The sequence below is a fragment of the Zingiber officinale genome, chromosome 4B, assembly GCF_018446385.1.
Source record: "Zingiber officinale cultivar Zhangliang chromosome 4B, Zo_v1.1, whole genome shotgun sequence".
Lineage (NCBI taxonomy): Eukaryota > Viridiplantae > Streptophyta > Magnoliopsida > Zingiberales > Zingiberaceae > Zingiber > Zingiber officinale.
Window position 1 is genome coordinate 99,180,268 of NC_055993.1, and position 19,344 is coordinate 99,199,611.

Genomic DNA, 19,344 nt, shown 5'->3' on the forward strand with positions numbered 1-19,344 from the left:
GAATTTCGGGCTTCCGGTTGTTGGAGTCACGTTACGGTTTCGTCGGATCATCTTTTGAGCAGCACACAGTAGAAAAATTGCAAATATCAAGTGTTATTCAACACCTTCTTGAGATCACCTTAAATATCCTGTTGAAGGCACCTTCAGCCTCCATGGAAGGCGCCTCCAGCATGGATTCTTATCCCTTCCGCGTCGAAGACGATAACTTCTGTGGCCTACGCTGTTTATCCATCCAAAGGTGCCTTCAAGCTCCATGGATGGCGCCTTCCATCCAGCATCCAAGGCGCCTTCAAGCTCCTTGAAGGTGTCTTCGTGCCTTGCTGCATACGGAGACTTCGACTAAGGCACCCGAGGCGCCTCCAACAGCCCCGGAGGCACCTCGAACGCTGTTCATCCGAGCCTTTTAAGTCATTTTCTCTCCCTGCAAGATATGTTAGTCCAAAATACCACACATATCCTACAAAATATAGTTATCACAATAAAATATAAAATAATAAATTATTTTGACAAACTCTAGACTGTCCGATTCTGATTTCGAGTTTCGCTGAAACTCTGGGTCGAATCGACGCCTACTATTCCCTTTTCGGGGAACGCGTACTCACCTACTCCTCTCAGGAGAATTACCTTTTGCAAGTCTGGTCCTCCAAATTGACTGAACTTTTGCTTAGCACCCGAGACTTCATATCTTCATGTTGGACGTCTGCTCCATGACCCATCCAGTCTTTCACCTAGTCCGCGACCACCAGAATTTTCACCTAGAGTTTCCGACTCTAGGATTTCTCCTAAAGCGCTCGACCCGTCAAGACTTTCCACCTAGGGTTACCACCCTTAGGACCTAGGATTATCTTCTCCTAAGGTTTTTTATAACCTAGGGTTACCACTCCCTAGGACCTAGGGTTACCTCTCCCTAGGATTTTTCATCTGTCTAGAATCCACTAGGACTTTCCTACAAGCTCAATCACATTTGTTAAACAACAAGACATCTTAACTTTTGAATTCTTTGTCATTATCAAAACATAGGTTTGATCGCCTGGTGCTCCCTGCACCAATAGACTGGATGGGTCGGGGATCAAACGTTTAGCATGAAATCCTGACGTCTCGGACGTTGAGCAAAAGTTCAGTCAGTCTGGATGACCGATCTAGAAAAAGGTAATTTCTCTTGAGAAGAGTATGTGAGGATGCATTCCCTGTTGAAGGAACAGTAGACGTCAGTTCAACCTAGAATTTCTGAGATATTTGAAAGTCAAAATCAGACAGTCCGGATACTATCAAATAATTTATAATTTATATTTTATTGTGCTAACTTTGTCTTGTAGGATATACTTTGTATTTGGACTTATATGTCTTGCAGAAAATTAAATGCACAAAGAAAATTTTGAATGAACAGTGTCTGAGGTGCCTCCAGGGCTGTTGGAGGTGCCTCGGCTGCTTTGACTAAAGCTTCGTATGAAGAGGAGCCAAGGCGCCTTCTAGGCGCATGAAGGCACCTTAGAGCAGGGATGGAAGGCACCTTCCATGCGCTTGAAGGCGCCTTTGAAGGGATAACTTTCGTAGATTGCAGAAGTTATCATCTCCGAAGTTGTGGGGATAAGGATCAGAGCTGGAGGTGCCTTCAATGGGGTTGAAGGCGCCTTCAACAACTATAAAAGAAGGCTTTGGGCAAGAGCTTGAGAACAACTCATTCTTATGATGCTTCTCTTGCGCGCTGCATCAAGGACGACCCTGTGACTCCGAGATGTGACTTTGATAATCGAAAGCAAGACTCTCTGAATTCTAAGAGTCATCTGTATAATTATTGTAAAGCATTTGAGTTATACTTTTATTGTACTCATCCTTGTAATTAGAATTTCTAAATTGATAGTGAATTTCCTAACGAAAGTGATAACGATCGCGGGCCTTGAAATAGGAGTCGTCACAGGCTATTTTCACTGCGTGATTCTGATCGACTATTTTCCAAAAAGTGTAAAAAAGTCACAAGTGCTATTCACCCAACCCCCCCCCTAGTACGTCTCGATCATACATTTACTTGGTTTAAAATCTATGATGACTTCTAATTAAAGGTCCACACTCATTGAGTGTTTACTTTGGGTAATTCACTATCAATTCAGAAATTCAAGTACAAAGATGAAGTACAAAAAAAATACAATTAAAGTACTCTAATCAAAATTATACCAACAACTTTGGAATTCAGAGAGTCGTGCTTTCAGTCGTCAGAGTAGTGTTATGGCTTCATCGGAGCAGCGTTACAATTTCATCAGATCGTCTATGGAGCAGTGCACAGGATAAAGATTGCAAAAAATGAACTCATTCAAGCATCTACTCGAGCACTCCTTTTATGGGATGTTGAAGGCGTCTTCAACACCATGGAAGGCGCTTCCAACAGTGCATCTTGTCCCCACAGTTTTAGTCTCGATAATGTCCGCTTTCTGCGAAGTTTATCTCTTTGAAGGCACCTTCAAGCTCATGGAAGGTGCCTTCCATCCAGTCTCTAGGATGCCTTCAGACGCATGGAAGGAACCTCTGTGCCTCTCTGTGCGGGCCCTCCGCCAAGACACTCGAAGCGCCTCCAACTGCCCTAGAGGCACGTTGAACACTGTTCATCCGAGCTTATTTTGTACATTTCACTTCCTGTAAGACATGTTAATCCAAAATATCAAACATACCTTGCAAGACAAAATTAGTGCAATAAAATATGGTTAATAAAACTACTTAATAGTCTTCGAAGTGTCTAATTTTGGATTTTGAATTTCCCAGAACCCTTACGTCAAACCGATGTCTACTATTCTCTCTTTAGGGAACACGTCCTCACCTACTCCTTTCAGGAGAAATTACCATTTGCCCGACCGGTCCTCCAGACCGTTTGAACTTTTGCTCAACGTTCGAGACATCAAGACTTCATGCTGACGTCCGATCCTAACCTGTCCAATCTTCTACCTGGTGTCCGCGACCCCCAGGGTTTCACCTAGAGTCCTCGACTCTAGAGTTTCACCCAATGTTCTCGATCCGCCAAGACTTTACCCAGTCCCCCAGACTATGACTTCATTGCCTAACTGTAGCTAGGACTTTCCCTTTACCTGAGATCACATAGGACTTTTCAGCACATTCAGTTCAACTTATTAGAACAACAATAATCCTTAACTTAGAACCCTTTGTCATTATCAAAACTCAGGTTTGATCATCTGGTACTCCTTGCAGTAATAATAGTGTGAACATCTTTCTTCTTTAGATTACCACATCTTGCACATGGGTAAGGTATTGCATTCGAATCTTTAGCGTTTCACATTGCAAAATACAAGAAAAACTCTATTCCAATCTCATATTCATGTAATAATCTATTCTTTGACATCCAATCTTTGTCCATTGCTCGTACAACTAAGCAATCAACAATGACTTAAATCCTTCAAAACAATTATATAAATAGGACACATTAAATTAGCAGTGCTACCAACAACACAAAATTATTCTGATGAATTATGTTGGAATACATTTGTTAAATTTTATTAAATTATTATGGTAAAAGTAGCTAAATTAATATTAATTGTGATGACTGCAATAGTTTTAAACATTTAGCATAGACGTAGAGATAAGAGGATTATACTTTGAATAGCGACAAGATGGAAGCATCTTAAAATAAAAGACTAGGATAACATTAATCAGGAAAAAAAACTTCCAGTTGCATAGCATGCTTGTATGGATTGTCAAGTTAATGAAAAACACAATGACAAGCAAACTTTTGGTAAAGTACATTTGTTGTTCATGCCTGTATAAATATGTAATCATTTCTTAGCACACAAAAATAAACATTAATTAACTCTCAACAAGTAATTATAAAATATTATAGCCCAATTATTCTGGTTGATTATGTTGTCACAATTAAACTATTGTTTCATAATTCATTTATCTAAAGCCTATAAACCATTCTAAGATGATGAAACAAAAAGAATGTATGTCTCCATTCTAAAACAAATTTGAAATGAGCTTTTAACACACAAACATTGCTATATTCATAAGTGTCAACTAGATCAAATATAAAGAGATTTTAAAATTTTATAATGTTCACATGGAACTAGCTAGAAGCACTTTTGCCAACCATACCTGAGGTATATCAGTGTAACTGTGGATTCATTTAGAGAGGGGTTCAGCAGAGATGGGTGGTTCGGTGGAGATGTTCAGCGGAAGAGGGTTAAGCTGAGAGAAGTTCGGAGGAGAGGTTCATGGAGAGGGGTTTGTCGAAAAGGGGTTGGATGAAGATGCTTAGGGTTTGACAGCGATAGCATGAACAAATCGTATGAGGAGAGGGAAAGAAAAATGGCTTAGGGTTTGGAAGGCTAAGGGGGGAAACACAGCACCAAAAATTTTTCTAAGAGAGGGAAAGGAAAACACGGCTGCAACAAAAACTACGAAGGGAAAAAATGGTGAAAAAATAAAATCAAAGAAAGACAACAATTTATTAAAACTAATGTCTTTGACTATATAAAATAATATAAAAACACAACAGTTTATAAAACTGTTGTTGTACCATCTAAAAAGGAGCTTAAAGACAACAATTTTAGAAAATCGTTATAAAATGCGTTGTTAATTTTTTAAAAAAAAACACTCAGCGATAATTGTTTTTACAAAACTGTTGTCTTTTGTATTTTACAGGAGCTTAAAGACAATGATTTTATCAAAAATCGTTATCTTTTATCAAATTCACAATAGTTTCTTCTAAAATCGTTGTCTTTGTGGTGTTATCTTTTAACATTTTTGTTGTAGTGAAAGGACTTGAAATGCACTCCATAAGAGGGTTAGACTGGTCAGGGGATGGATCCCGAGGTCACTCCGATGCTCAAGTTAGGATTTACTTAAGGGAAAATACAAAACGAAGAAGGTGGAGAAGGAGAGTAGAACACGGTGGAGTTCAAGAAAGTGTGGAATCTCCTTGTTGTTACCTCTGTAAGTGTCTATGTAGTCATCTAGAGAGAATCTCCACATTGGTCAGAATATCATCATTGTGGGAACCAGTGAGGGGATAGGATCCGATAGTCGTTAGTTGCCTTCTCATTCAGCCAACACCACAAGTGAGTAGGGGGTATCTAGGTGACCATATATATCTACCAATCTTGTAACTGCTCCCCTATTCTTTGGATGACATGCGTCTTGGAATATCCACAGCCATTGTCAGCAAGCTTGTGTAGAGCATAGACTTGTCTTGTGGGTGAAAGAGATGACGTAGATGTGGAGTGACCTTGAGAATATATAAAGTCAATCTGAGACCAAGACCGAGAAGATGTCAGGATTTGATATTGAGAGAGGGTGTGCTGGTGACTATGGTCAAGAGAGAAATGATGTTGGTGATTGAATCCGAAGTTGAGAGATGGTGCTAGGACCTGGAGCTGATTCAAAAGGGGTGTCAGAAGAGGAGCTAAGCCTTAAGAGATGGTGCATGGACCTAGAGCTGAGGCAAGTAGACATTGAGGTCGGGAACTGAGATTGAGTCAGTGTAGATATCGAGGGCGAGACCTGAGACTGAGTTGGAAGGATATTGGTTATTGAGGCCAAGATAGGATAATAGAATCTTAGATTGAGACAGAACCACGAAGGGTGTCGGCGACTGAGATCGAGCCATATAGTATGTCGGAGTCGGGAACCGAACTGAGGATGAGTGCATTGGACTTCTACTTAATCAAACTTGAGTCTTTGGAGATAAACATATGCGGCTAAGTGGGTTAGTCGCAAGCTTCTCTTGGGATGAGTCTGACTCTTTGCATATCTCCACTTCATATTGACTTTGATTGATAAATCAATGTGACTTTTAACCTATATGGGACATGTGGGGACTGAAGGAAGATGTCGCATCATCCTTCATAGTTCACAATCATTCCCAATGAGGTCCAACCGGACCACCACAACCAAAAAACTTACAATAAAACCTAGAGTTATCAGGTGGAAATGGGCTTGCTGGGTGTTAGTATGATTACAGTACAACATTTGATTCAAATTGAACAGAGTCTTCTTTTAAATTATAAAAAAAAAAGGCCACTCTATGAAGTACAACAAGCTACATAATGATTTATATAAGTTTTATTTGAAGGGTGGTTGTTCCCGTCCGAAAGTTGAGTCGGACAGAGGCGGGCTGCGCTGTCCTCGAGGTTGACGGAAAGTCGCGGAGATGCCTGGTCGATCTGGTACCTGCGGGAAAGGTTCCCACGGGGGGATGACGAGGGGTGATGACGGGGACGATCAAGCGAAGGCTCTGCACACACTTAGACAAGCACCCAGGTCGTTAGAGACTATAAACTAGGGAAAAAGTCCCCGGGTCAGGCCCTTCGACGTTCAAGGCAAGTACTTTTTCTCCAGAAATATAGTAAAAATGACAAAAAGTAAAGGATGAGTGTGTGAAGACGAGTGAGCGTACCTGCGTAAGGACAAAGCCTCCCTTTTTATACAGCTGTGGGTGTTTCTGGAGTCTGACGAGTGTCAGGGAATGTCGGGTGCCAGACTTTATCTGGTGGTGAGTGACACGTGGCATCCTCCTATAGGTCGGAGGAGGGATCGAGGGGCAACGAGCCTTGGACCATTAGCATATTCCCTGACACGCCCTGATTATTCTCTAATGGGTGGTTACGATTCCCTTGCTTGATTGTCGTGTAGTGTGCGCCCTCTTAAGTTCCTTAACCCTAAGCTTGGTCTTCCTACCTGCCGACCCCGATCTGGGGATATAGACCTGTAGTTCCTAACCTGTATTTGCTGCTTCGTAAATCCAGATCTGTACATCCAATCTTGTCCTGTCTTAGTTGGCCTTCGCTTACTCTGCAAGTCATGCTCTGTATGTCTTGCCTTAGTCCGCCTATCCTGTACTGTACATCCTGGTTCACATATCCTAACCTGTGTGCCTTAGTTCGTGCCCACTTATTTTGACCTTTACGTCTTAGCCTGATTCAGTATATCCCGACTTGTACGCCTTATCTTGCCTCATACGTTTTGGTCCACGTATTTTGTCTTACATATCTCGACCTGTGATTCCCGACCTGTTTTCCCTAATCTGCCAATCCTGTCCTGTAATTCCTGACTTGTACATCTTAGCCTGATTCCTTATATCCTGACATGTACGCCTTAGCCTGCCTCATACGTTCTGGTTCACATATTTTGTCTTGCATATCTCGATCTGTGATTCCCGACCTATTTTCCCTAATCTGCCTATCCTGTCCCATAATTCCTGACCTGTGAGCTTTAGTCCACTTCTACCTGTCCTGACCTGTTCACCTTAGTCCAATTCTATCTGCCCCGCCCTATGCATCCCGATCCGTATTTCCTAACATGTGCGTCCTGCTCCGTATTTCCTGATCTGTACGTCCTGACATGTATTTCTTTGTACGCTCCGATTCGTATATCCTGACCTATATGTACTGATCCGCGCCTCCTGTCTCGTGAGCTTGAAGCCGCCTCTCCCCCTGTACATCCCGGTCCATCTATCCCGACCTGTACGTCTTGACCTGTACTTCTTTGTACGTTCCAATTCGTATATCCTGACCTGTACGTACTGACCTGTACTTCTTACTTTGTATGTTCCGATTCATATATCCGGACATGTACGTCATGATTCATATATCTCGACCTGTACGTCTTGATTCGTATATCTCGACCTGTACGTCCTGACCTGTGTCTTTTGTCCGTCGAGCCTGAAGTCGCCTATCTTAATATGTACATCCCGGTCTGTATATCCGACCTGTATGTCCTGACCTGTGTCTCCTGTCCGGCGAGTCTGAAGCCGCCTATCTCCCCCTGTACATCCTGTAATCCGAACCTTTGACCACCACATAGCCCATACTTTTGATCGCCGCATAGGTGGACTTTTGACTATTACGTAGGCCTGATTGTTGACCGACACGCGGACTTGACTTCGGACCGCCACAGGGGTTTGACCTCTGACCGCCTGTGAGCTTGACTTCCAACCACATCATCTATCTGATCCCACGATCACGCACTATATCAGTGGCCATAAACGCAAGGATACCTGTAACTTGCACGTATGAGACGATTGTACATGAGCACACACAGAAAGAAAAAAAAAACTACATATAACATAGAATTGAAGGAAAAGAAAAGCATGATATAGCAAAATTCAACTGTGAAAAGAAAAACTCATGAGAGGCAAAATGTTTCATAAACAGCTTACCATATCATCTTTTCCCAAATCAGTCTGCCCCCACAGGCTAGTCGAGGTGCGATGGTGGTTTGTACGTACAATTTGGTGGTTTCCCAAATCAGTTTTGACATTCTTCGATGAGAATTCTTTTTTCTGCCGGTGATATTCCACTTGGGAAGAATGTACTTGGACCTCATCAACTTGTTCTTGTCTTTACTTACTTTGTTTTGAGATTATGGTGTTGTGGTAGAATATTTAAATTATCATCTAGATATTTGTGGTTCAAATCTCAGTTATAGTGTATTTATAGAAAAAAAAATTTCAAATAGAAGGCGTAATCAAAATATGCTAGACTTCTGGGCTGGCCTTCGCGTGAGCTTTCTGATTTATCTTGGTGATCGATAGAAAACTTCCGTGAGCCGAACCGATCATTCCAGAGATAATTAATGAGACTAACTGAGATTATCTTTTATTTTTTCATAGCATCTGAAAGTTAAGGAGGAACCTGTAAAACCTCACAATGCGCTGTTAATACTCGAGGTTAATGTTCGAATCCGTCACTTGAATAGCTTGTAATGAAAGTAATGTCGTTCTCAATGGAGTTTTCAGAATGCAGCTTTAATAAGTGTTTACCAAATTTGTTAAAGTTGATATATAACAATAGAATAAACTTTCCATTTATTTAATTCGATAATACTTTATAGATCCCTCTGGCTAGAGGGTACAATTTATATGAATTCATTTTAAATTTGGATAGGTTCGAATAATAGCAATATGATCTGAGACTTAGTTTCTCCATATGCCTTGCCATATCCATCTCCTTCGTGATCATAAAAGAACTGCGCCGTCCGAGGGATGTTAACTTGTATATTCATGAAGTACTCCTCTAATGGAGAATCCCAACTAAGAGATGCATTCAATTCTCTCCAATATTTCCTCATCAATTCTCTTATCTCCCTTCTCGCCACTTCCTCAGAGACACCTTTCTCGTGCATGTAGCATTGAACATATTTTGGCACGTCGCCCCTTTCTAACTCATCCTGTAGTAAGTAAAGTAAATGTTGTTTGATTCCAATGAGTTTGATTACTTCAACTAGATACAATTAACGTGTGTGCGTATATAAAATTACCGTGGAAGTGCCCATATCATCGTAAAGACGAAAAAGTATGCTAGAGGAGCGTGTGATCTCATGGTAATTGGGAAAAATTTTCAAGGCCTCTCCAGTTAAGTCTTTGGCCACACAGTAAGCGTGAGATAGAATGATTGGACCAGCTATTGATACCAGTCCATTCTCCATGTACTCCTCGAGCTTGGGGGTTCGGCCATGGTGGAACCATTTTGCTTCCTCAAAGTATGATTTGCATTGATCTCCCCACTGAAAATTTAATACCCACAGCAACTCATTCAATAACAAAGAAGAAGAAGAAAATGAAGAAAATTGAATTAGTGTTTATAATTTACTGCTTTCTTTAAATCAGGCACAATGTCCAAGCCCTTCTCCTTCATCACCCGATAGCCTTCTTCGTGCACCAGGTTGAAGATTGCAAAGAAACATAATTTCATGTATTCTGGAAGCTTGTCCATGGCAGTTAAGTCCCATCTGCAACAAAACTCACTCGATCTTAGATAGTTGAGATAAACATGACTTGATGTCGATGATGGTGAATGCTTGTCACCTGTCGACGGCATCAGTGAAGAGTTGGAGTTCATCCAAGGTTCCATAGACGTCGTAAATATCATCAATCAATGTAAGAAAGCAGATGATCTTTGTTTGGATCATTCTGCATCTCCAACTTTCTGGTTCATAAGTGAAACCAAGTGCCCACAGATAGTTTTCAGGTAATCTGTCTCTGAAAAATGACAGCTTCTCTGCAAGCCCGAGCCCCGACCACCATCTGCATTTGAAATTGTTATTTATAAAAACTTCGAAAGTATATATGCTTGGTTGCAATTGATATACCTGGAGAGCTCTCTGAGTTCACTCTTGTACATGTCCTGAACCAGATTGTAGTCGAGCCTAGCAAACTCCAGCAGGAGAGGGTTGATGGTGTCGTCGCCACGGCATGCTTCAATGAACCACCTGTGCTGCACTCTCTCCAGCCGCCAATTCAGTGGAAGCTGCAGCGCATGGGCCACCTGCTCTCTGAGACCTCCAGTCTCAGGAACAGATCCCTCCTCCATGAATCCTTTCAGCTGCTCTGTTGCAAAATCCATGGCTTCCTTCAGCAAAGTCTCTCCTTCCTTCTCGAGGTAGGAAGCTTCGTACAGACTCAGAAGCCCTCTGATCTGGTTCTCACAGCGAACTTCGAAGTTTCCCTTCTCGTCTCTAAATGTCTCGAACAAACCTAAGTGTAATTTTGCAAACAGCAACAGTCAGAATTGTGAAGCAATTGATTACTTAGTGATCATTGATTAATTACCTTGTGAAACAGAGAAGCCATTTGCTCGGAGGAGCCTGAAGAGCAGCGATGTGGCATGGAGATCGTCCTTGAGCTGCGAGCTCACATGGTCTAAAGAAGCATGAAGATGACTTAAAACGTCAGCAATCTCGTCTTTGAAGTGATACGCCACGCCGAGCTGTTGCAGTTGGTCGATCAGTTGAAGCTGCTCTGCTACTTGCTGCTTCTCGCGTATCAGATTCCTGGTCTGCTCCTTCAGTACGTTTATTCTCTCACGATTCTCTTCTTGTTGCGCCTACGTACAGAAAACAAATTAAAACAAAGGTTACACATAAAAATTTCGACGGTCGACCAACAACCACACTCACATACCGTGGAGGTGCCCGAGAGGGATTGCACATGCTCGTCCGTCCATATGTTTGGATGATAATTCGCTGACCGCCGCAAGGGAGCTACATGACTAGTGCCACTGCATGATCGGACCTGGAGAGTTCGCCGGAACATCTGTAGGCCTCGATGCTCGACAGCAGCAACGATCATCGGGCGACGAGGGAGGACGGATATCATGGGAGCAGAGACAGTAGTGCTGGTATAGTAGATAGACATTGTTTGATTATTAGCTATTTCCAAACTTGTTTGCAATCATAAATAATTTGGTGAAAGGAGAAGAACAAGTGCAGCATCTATATAGCAGCGCACAATTGTGCCTCACGTCGAGTACAAAATTCATTAAAAATATAAATTGTTTAACATGTCGAAGTTAATTAATAATGCCGGTTTAAGAGATCAAATGAACAATTGATGACGTAAAAGTACAAACATATAATTTGTGAAGAATTTGAAGAGTTATCATAATAAATACCATAAATGATGAATTAATTGAGAATTTAACTCTTTGTATTTTTTAGAGGTTATAATTAAGTAGTCATTCTCGGAAAAATTCAAATGATGAATTTCTTCTCTCGATTTCTACATCATCAATTTCTTCTTCGTTTTCTTCTATCGAAAGAGATCGGTAGTGCTTCCAAGATTTTGTCGATCTAAGAGGCTAGCACCTAACGGATCGTATCGAGTTCGTGATCTAATACACGTGAATATTACTAGAAGAGTCATACGTGGGGTTCTTATCTATCTATGACATCATTCAAGCATATCGAAGATTCAAGGTAAGTTTTCATATTATTTTGTAAAACTATATGTACCACGAAAAGATTTATAATTTAGTATATGTCTTTCACTTCGCTCCAAACCTAACAGGTTCTCTCTCTAAAGTTAAGCTAGGCACTCGAGTATAATTCATCAATTTTAGTTCTTTGTAAATTTTAAATAGTTTCATTACGGATTTACGGTAAGGTAAAAATAAAAGAACTTCAAATCTAAAAATGTAAACTTTGATTATGTTTCTTAATATAAAATCGAGGGTAAATTAAGTAAAGAGAGAAATTTTACCAAAAAAAAAAATGTTCCATAGCACGGCAATATTGATTTATTACATAACCTAGCTACTGATGCAAAAATATATGTATATTTTCAAACTCACTGTTGACGAGTGATTTTTTAATAAAAACAATAACACGACCTTTTTTTTAAAAAGGACAATAAAAGTATAAAAAATTAACATACCAACCAGGTGCGAATCGACTTGGTCAACCACAAATTGATGGCTTTGACTTCCTTATGTCATCGTAGGCAATGGGGAATAGAAATTGACCATTGTACTTAATGCATTTGATTCCTGGAGATGAAATTAGATATGAAAACAAACAAACAGTAAGGCAACACTGTAAAAACCAATGAAGATCATAAATTTTAGGGGAATTTTATTTTTTTTAAAAAATGCCCACGATATTTTGAGAGAATACATTAACTAAGATATGTTTCGTTCAAGTTATTATATATAATATTGATTATATGATTATTATTTTTTTTTGTTTTCTCTATTTTTAATTTTTAATTTTTTATTATTTTTTATTAGTTTTTACGTTTTCTCTATTTTTTTATTTTTTATGTTTTTTATTATTTTTTTACTTTTTCTTTTTTTAAGTTTTTTAAATTTTTTTTTTATATTTTTTATTTTTTTTACGCTTTTCTTTTTTATCACATTTTTCTCTTATCCGAATGTATTTTGGATAAAAAAAATTCGTTAATCCCGAAATTAAGAAAAATTTCAATTTTTTGAAATTTTCTGATTCCATGTTGCATGTCCCTTTACTGACGTGTCGGACATAGAATATTACTCAGAAATCATCAATTATCAAATCAAATAGGATTTTCGTTGATAACCTTAGATGGATAATCAAGATTATCAAAGATAACTCTCAACGAAACATATCCTAAAGGTATGTTTGGCAATTCTAAAACTCTAGCAAACAATTTAAAAAGGCAAACTTTGAGGTGTTTAATCAAATTTATTCCATGATGATCGATATATGAAAAATAAAAAAAAAATGAGCTTAAAAAATTAGATATGATTCTTAAGTTATTCCGTATTGTCTATAATTATTGAGTTTGTCTAGTCCAGTAACTCTTGAATAGTAAGTAGCATAGATAAATAGATTTCTAGGGAAATAACCTTCATGTATGACTGGCAATAACTTCAAGTGAGGATAGCGTCGAAAACATTGGGGTCAAAATCTCCCTCGCCATTTGGACCGTTCGGAATGTTACCTTGCAATGTGAGGATATTGTATATTAGGAATTGGTCCGATCGGTGTTTGTGGCAGTCCTCCTGATAAGTCAAGTTTCCTGAGAAGCTAAGATAAAAGTGCTTTTAGATTGCGATTGGCTGCTTCTCGTATACTATACAGTGAAATGACTCAAAGTAATTTAAATACCAAGGTTTAATGATATCAAATATGCATTGGATCTGAAATGGCTCTTTCCAATCGTCTCGATTAGCAAAAATAGCAAATATGCATAGAAGAAAAGGAAATCAACATGTTTAGCAGCATAATCACTAGTTGTCTCTGGTATTTTCTTCTACATGTTACAAGCAGACATAAGTCAGGTTAATAATAAACCAGAAGTAAACGACAAGAAGATTGGAATTGCTTTTATTTATTACAAGAAGTAAACCAAGCCTCCATAAATACTACATAACAACAAATAACTATGATAATTAACAACAACAAGCTTCTTCAACAAATATTGTTTTATCAAGGACTTAACATCTCCTTTGTAGGAAAAATAATAATATTTAACAGGAAATATCCCCTATTAATATTAGCTTGCTGCTCTGGATGGTCGACAATGTACATACCAAACTTTGTCCTCACAGTAGTTCATTCATAGTAAAATGATGGAACCAACAAGAGGCAAGGGCATTCGCTAGTACACGATGACACTAGAGGGGTCGATGTTAATAGTACTACTACTGTCAGGGACTTTTGTCAGTTTTTGTAAGTTTAGACGAGTCGGCATCGATTGAATGTCAGCTTCAACATCATCCATCTCGCACTAACCCAATCCTAACTCGGCCAAAGTGCAACGCCCCTCAACCAAACTCAGCAGACTCATAAGGCACCTCGACTCGATTTAGGCAAACTAAACATGTCAACATTACTGTCTGTCTCGAATGAACTCAAACCTCTTGTACTCATCCAATCCAAATAAGAGCTCACATTGTCATCAAATCCTACAGGTAGGATTTCGTATAGGTAGCACAACAAGCACTATTTGCATAAGACATCTGCAGCATACATGGAACAAGCGATCACAGTTTATGCCCAGCCACCAATACACATTAAAATCCTTATAAAAAAAGGAAACATTTCACACCTTCCACCCATGAGTAAAATCAATGAAGAGGAGAAAACTGTCAAACCACTGACTCGATATACCTAAACATTCATTAAAATCAGGGTCATGACTGCAGTTTCACTTCAATCACTGAGCACATTGGTAACCAAAAGCTATAAATTTCCTTACTGCAGTGATTGACTGAGCATGCAGAAAGAGAAGTAAAGAAGTAAAGAGAAATTACCATTTTGCCAGCAATTGAAGTCCGACCTTGAATCTTCTTCCTTCATTTTGCAATAAATATACATAATCACTACTTTGAAGCCTTGTCCTTCATAAGTCATAATCGTACCCGATGAGGTCCAATTGGACCACCACAACCACAAAATTACAAAAACACCCCGAGTTATCGGGTGGATTTGAGCTTGTTGGGTGAAGTATTATTACAGTACATCATTTGATTCGAATTGAACAGTCTTACTTAAAATTATGAAAAAAAAAAAAGGCCACTCTAAAAGTACAACAAGTTACATAATGATTTAGATAAGTTTTACTTGGAAGGGTGACCCAAAATGCAAGGATACTTGTAACTTGCACGTATGAGACGATTTACATGAGCGCACAGAAAAAAAAAACACTACAGAGAACTTAGAATTGAAGGAACAGAAAAGCATGATGAAGCAAACTTCACTGTGAAAACAAAAGCTGATGAGAGGCAGTAAGTTTCATAAACAGACTACGGTTTCATCTTTTCCTAAATCAGTCTTACCACTTCTATCAAGGACGACTGCTCACTGTTCGAACCGGAATGACAGGGATCGACTCCCACCACTCTTTCAACCTACGATTTCCCTGTTCGTTCAGCATGTGCTTTGCGATCCTTGAATCAGCTATGAACGAGTACAAAGTTAGCCCCATAACAATATACTTGAACTGGATTACCACCAACAGAACTGCTACTGCAATCATCACCCACATCACATCATTGGCTTGCTGCAGATATGATATGACAATGGCAATGTTAAGTGTTGGGCGAGGGTCCTGGAAGAATTGGATGTTTTGAAACAGTACCTTTGGAGCCTTTCCGATTATTATCGAGAATATTCTCAAAATCATGATATTAGTTTTCTTAACGAGCTCATGCAAGTTATTCAGACTGTGTTCTGCTGCAACGAAGCTTTCCACCATTGTTTGATCAGAGGTGGTGTTCACAACAATCTCTCGGCATCTTTCTCCCATTCTATTCACTCTGGCCCAAAGTATCGCTGCAACTATTAATAGTGCAATCAGTGCAATTGCAAATCCAACCATTTCCCTGTTGAATGAAAAAGTGATTATTGCCCTAGCATGATAGCAATGGAGGAATACAGTGTGAGATTGTAATTTGAAATAAGTTCAATGTAGCTGTTCCCAAATAAAATAGTGTGATTTTGTTTTAAATTTTGACCCGAGGACTAAATAGTTTGAGCTTAAAAGGTTATATAACCAAAGGTAACAAATGTATCATTTCAGGCTACAACTTACTTGTATATGACAATCAAAATCACGGAGCGTATGAATAGTGTGACCATCGGTCTTTCCAATGACAGAACCGCTTGTAACCGAGGAAGCACATTTTTGACTGAACTCATAAGCACCTGAAAAAAGAACAGGAAAAAAACATCCATAGCAATCCAGTTCAAGATAACACCAACATTTGGAGCAAGTCATGCATGAGTTTTGCTACAAGAAACAAATTTGAAAGAAAAAAATTTCAAGTAAATGAGAGCTCAAACATCTTACAACTAGAACAAGAAGACTATCTGCAATTCCTCCTCCTTTCATCTGTTCGACAGTAGCTTTTGCTACGCTAACCTCCTTCGCTTCCTCCCTTACTTGATTGATGGTTGGCCCAAGAGACATTAGAGAATCTGTTTGATTGTTCATGTTTTCTTCAGGACTTCTTTCCATGGAAAAGGAATCGACATGGTAGATGTTTAAGCCCTTTAATATGGAATTTGCACTACATGGCCTTAGGCTAGTTTTCTGCTTTATAGTATTGGCTAATTCTGTCAAAACGTAGTCCCCCTTTGGTAGTTCCTCGTAGAGCAAAAAAATCAAAAAGTTTGCAGGAGATGGTGATGATATTCTCAGTAATTCCCGAGCTGCATGAAGCCTGAAGATCCCCAAAATGCTTCTAGCATGGATCTCCCATGCCTGTATAGGGTTTTGAATATCAAATTTCAATATGAAGCGGTGGAGCAAGATGACTTCTTTTATTAGAGTAAGCCAGTGGTCACGTCTAGTGGAACTAGTCATCTCAGGGAACTCTATCACCAAGGGTTCTGATCTGCAAAGTTATAGAAAGATTACATCGATTGTCCTAGAGATATGTCATAGCATTCAAGCTGATGATGTTCATAATGAAGATTAGTAAATGAATTACAATTCAGACGTCTCGTATGCTATTGCTTTGTCAAACAAGGGAGCACCCCATGGCCCAGTTGAGGTTGGTTTAACTTGATCAGCATCTGCTCTTGAAAGATCGATTTTTACAGCAGTTTCATATGACATTACTCCGGATGCCTCAAAGTAGAGAGCCTGATTGGTAAGGGTAAGTCTTCCTAGCACACAATATCAAATTAATAGAAATGACAAATTTTATAATCACGATTAAGAGATAACACCTTAAATAGTGTCAATAGATCAGAAGATTAATGAGAAACCATAAAAAATTACCTGGCCAACTAGTTGTTCTGATGTGCCTCACCACTCTGTGTGTCCATGAAGTGCCCTCAACATGAAGAATGAATTCATTCTTAGAAAACTCAACTCCTGTTGGTGTTTCCTGCTTCTCCAAATACTCGATAGAACTAAAAATTAAAGAAAAACGTAAACATTATCATTAATACATCTCATCAGTTTGTTCACACAAGGAAAGGAGGTATATGTGAGCAAACATGATAGAGCATTGGTGAGCAAAATTTCAGTCCTTGTCGTACCCATCAGCAAGTCATTCTAGCTTAAAAAACAATAGTATTTATTGTTTCTTTTGAAAGGAAGTAGCAGGAAATTATGAGGAGAGGAAAAGAATACTAGTCTTCACTAACTCAGAAGTATCATGTGCTGCTGAATAGCTTAGCTTATGAACTACAAGATATCAGATGCAAGCCATCATTCTCAATATTTTCTGTGTCAAAACTCCGGAGGAATCTAAAGAGTATCAGCATGCTAGTGACAGAAATTACTTTTTGATGCTTGCTTAACACCGAATCTCTGAACAAGTCTCAGCAGATTAGTAGCAACACAAGGAGGAACATGAAGAACCATCAAAGACATGATATGAATACTCAAATGAAATATGGCTTAATTCACTATACATGTCAGTCTTTTTCCAGAAATACAAATCAGCAAAGAAGGTGAATCTACTCTTAACAGAAACGAATCTCAAGTCACTCAATCAAAGTTGCTCCACAGTATTTACTCACAAAGAAGTAAGCAAATGCTGAGATAAGATGAATGGCATACTTGTTCATTTCCTTGAGGAATCTATCATTAGCAGTAGGTGCGGTAAGAGTTTCAAAAGTGAATTGTGCATTAACAACATCAGCAGCCAGAGGGATTAGGGAGGAAACCCACACAAATGCATCTTCTCCAATACTCGGCTCTTCATTAACCTGATGTAACAAAATAATTTTCAAGCAATTCCAGAATAAACATACAGTTTATTCAATAGAAGAGAAATATAACAGTAGAAGACTGCTTACAAGGAGAGGCATGATGTCTGAATAAAACAAGGGGATATCGTCATGCATCTGCCCATCATCTCCTTCAGAAGGCATCCGTTTGTCCTGATTTCCCTTCGCAATGCTCTCCTAAAGTCAAGGAGGGATAAAATAAGTTGCACCTATATTTTAATAGAAAGCAACAATTTTGATTTTGTACAGCTTAAAAAAAAAAATCTGACTGAAATTATTAGAATGTCAGATGGAATGAGACCAAACCAATGAAGGATCTAAATCAGTTGAGCTAGGGCTCTCCCATGCAAGCATCATATCATAAGTGAGTCGGCTAATTGATCCATCACTAATTCTCTGCCCTATCTCCGGACAAATAGCTGTTATAGCCTTTGAACAACAGAACTCTACCAATCCCCTTGAGAAGTTATCTACTGCAAGCTTCAAGCCTCGTTCAAAATCTTCCACAAGGGACTCAACTGATGTTTTCAATATCCTGAAAGATTTCAGACCAAATTGAACAATTATTTATTTTAGAAGTACGGAAATGTTCAAAGGGAGAAACGAACTTGAATGCATGCTTTCGTAGTTATTGTTACATTTATCTTTGACAATTTGTGTACTTGAATTCCATATTACAGCATGTGGTGAAGAATTGACTTCTGGGATGTGAACACGAGAGATGTCACTCCTCGAGTCTTGCCTAGACTTAACATAGAGTTTAGTTTACCGACTGGCAACTCACACTGTTTTGTTAAATTCAATCTCATCGAGCCACAATGCGAAGGTTCACTCAAAAATTTAAATTTCACAAGAAGCAACCAACAAAAATGCACTCACCCTTCTCCATTATCTACGCAACTGCTTCAAAAACACAATTAAAGCTTCTAACAAGATTCTTCCCCATTCCTAGATCACTACCAAAATCAACTAATTGCTACTCCTACAGAGAAGCCATCGCTGATACCCTAAAAGTATTGTCCAAGCCACACCAGACAGACAGCAATCGCTCCTTTCTCATCCGAATAACCACATAGCAAAATGCAGATCAATGTGATCGTAAAGAGAAAAATCCACCAAAAACTATGAAACTAGATCTAAACAAGAGTGAGAGAAAGTTACTCCGCGCATCGATCGATCAGATCGTTCGCAACGGTGGACAGATGCTTCCTCGACCTCATCTCCCTCCTCCGCAGCGGCAAATGAAGCGCCCGTCGAGGGCGAGAACGGGAACGGCGACCATTAATACCCCGCGCGATGACATTGCACCTGCATGCCACGTAGCGTATGGAATACACCTGTCGCCTGTTCCCGATCAGAGAGGCGCATGAGTAGGCTTCATTTACCAACTCGAAATGATGG

At 39.4% G+C, this 19,344-nt stretch overlaps 2 protein-coding genes across 2 annotated transcripts; both read right to left on the minus strand.

The window, feature by feature from the left end:
• Positions 1–8,783: 8,783 nt before the first annotated feature.
• On the minus strand, positions 8,784–11,164 carry LOC121975670 (terpene synthase 10-like). The gene is made up of 7 exons (XM_042527452.1): positions 10,901–11,164; positions 10,550–10,823; positions 10,090–10,474; positions 9,806–10,024; positions 9,591–9,729; positions 9,259–9,504; positions 8,784–9,168 (listed from the first exon to the last, which is right to left on the minus strand). The coding sequence occupies exons 1-7, from the start codon at positions 11,132–11,134 to the stop codon at positions 8,872–8,874; spliced, it is 1,794 nt and encodes a 597-aa protein (XP_042383386.1). The 5' UTR covers positions 11,135–11,164; the 3' UTR covers positions 8,784–8,871.
• Positions 11,165–14,703: 3,539 nt separating this feature from the next.
• LOC121975671 lies at positions 14,704–19,295 on the minus strand. The gene is made up of 10 exons (XM_042527453.1): positions 19,105–19,295; positions 18,250–18,478; positions 18,013–18,120; positions 17,774–17,922; positions 16,985–17,118; positions 16,692–16,869; positions 16,049–16,595; positions 15,791–15,903; positions 15,338–15,581; positions 14,704–15,259 (listed from the first exon to the last, which is right to left on the minus strand). The coding sequence occupies exons 1-10, from the start codon at positions 19,161–19,163 to the stop codon at positions 15,044–15,046; spliced, it is 1,977 nt and encodes a 658-aa protein (XP_042383387.1). The 5' UTR covers positions 19,164–19,295; the 3' UTR covers positions 14,704–15,043.
• Between the last annotated feature and the right edge of the window lie 49 nt (positions 19,296–19,344).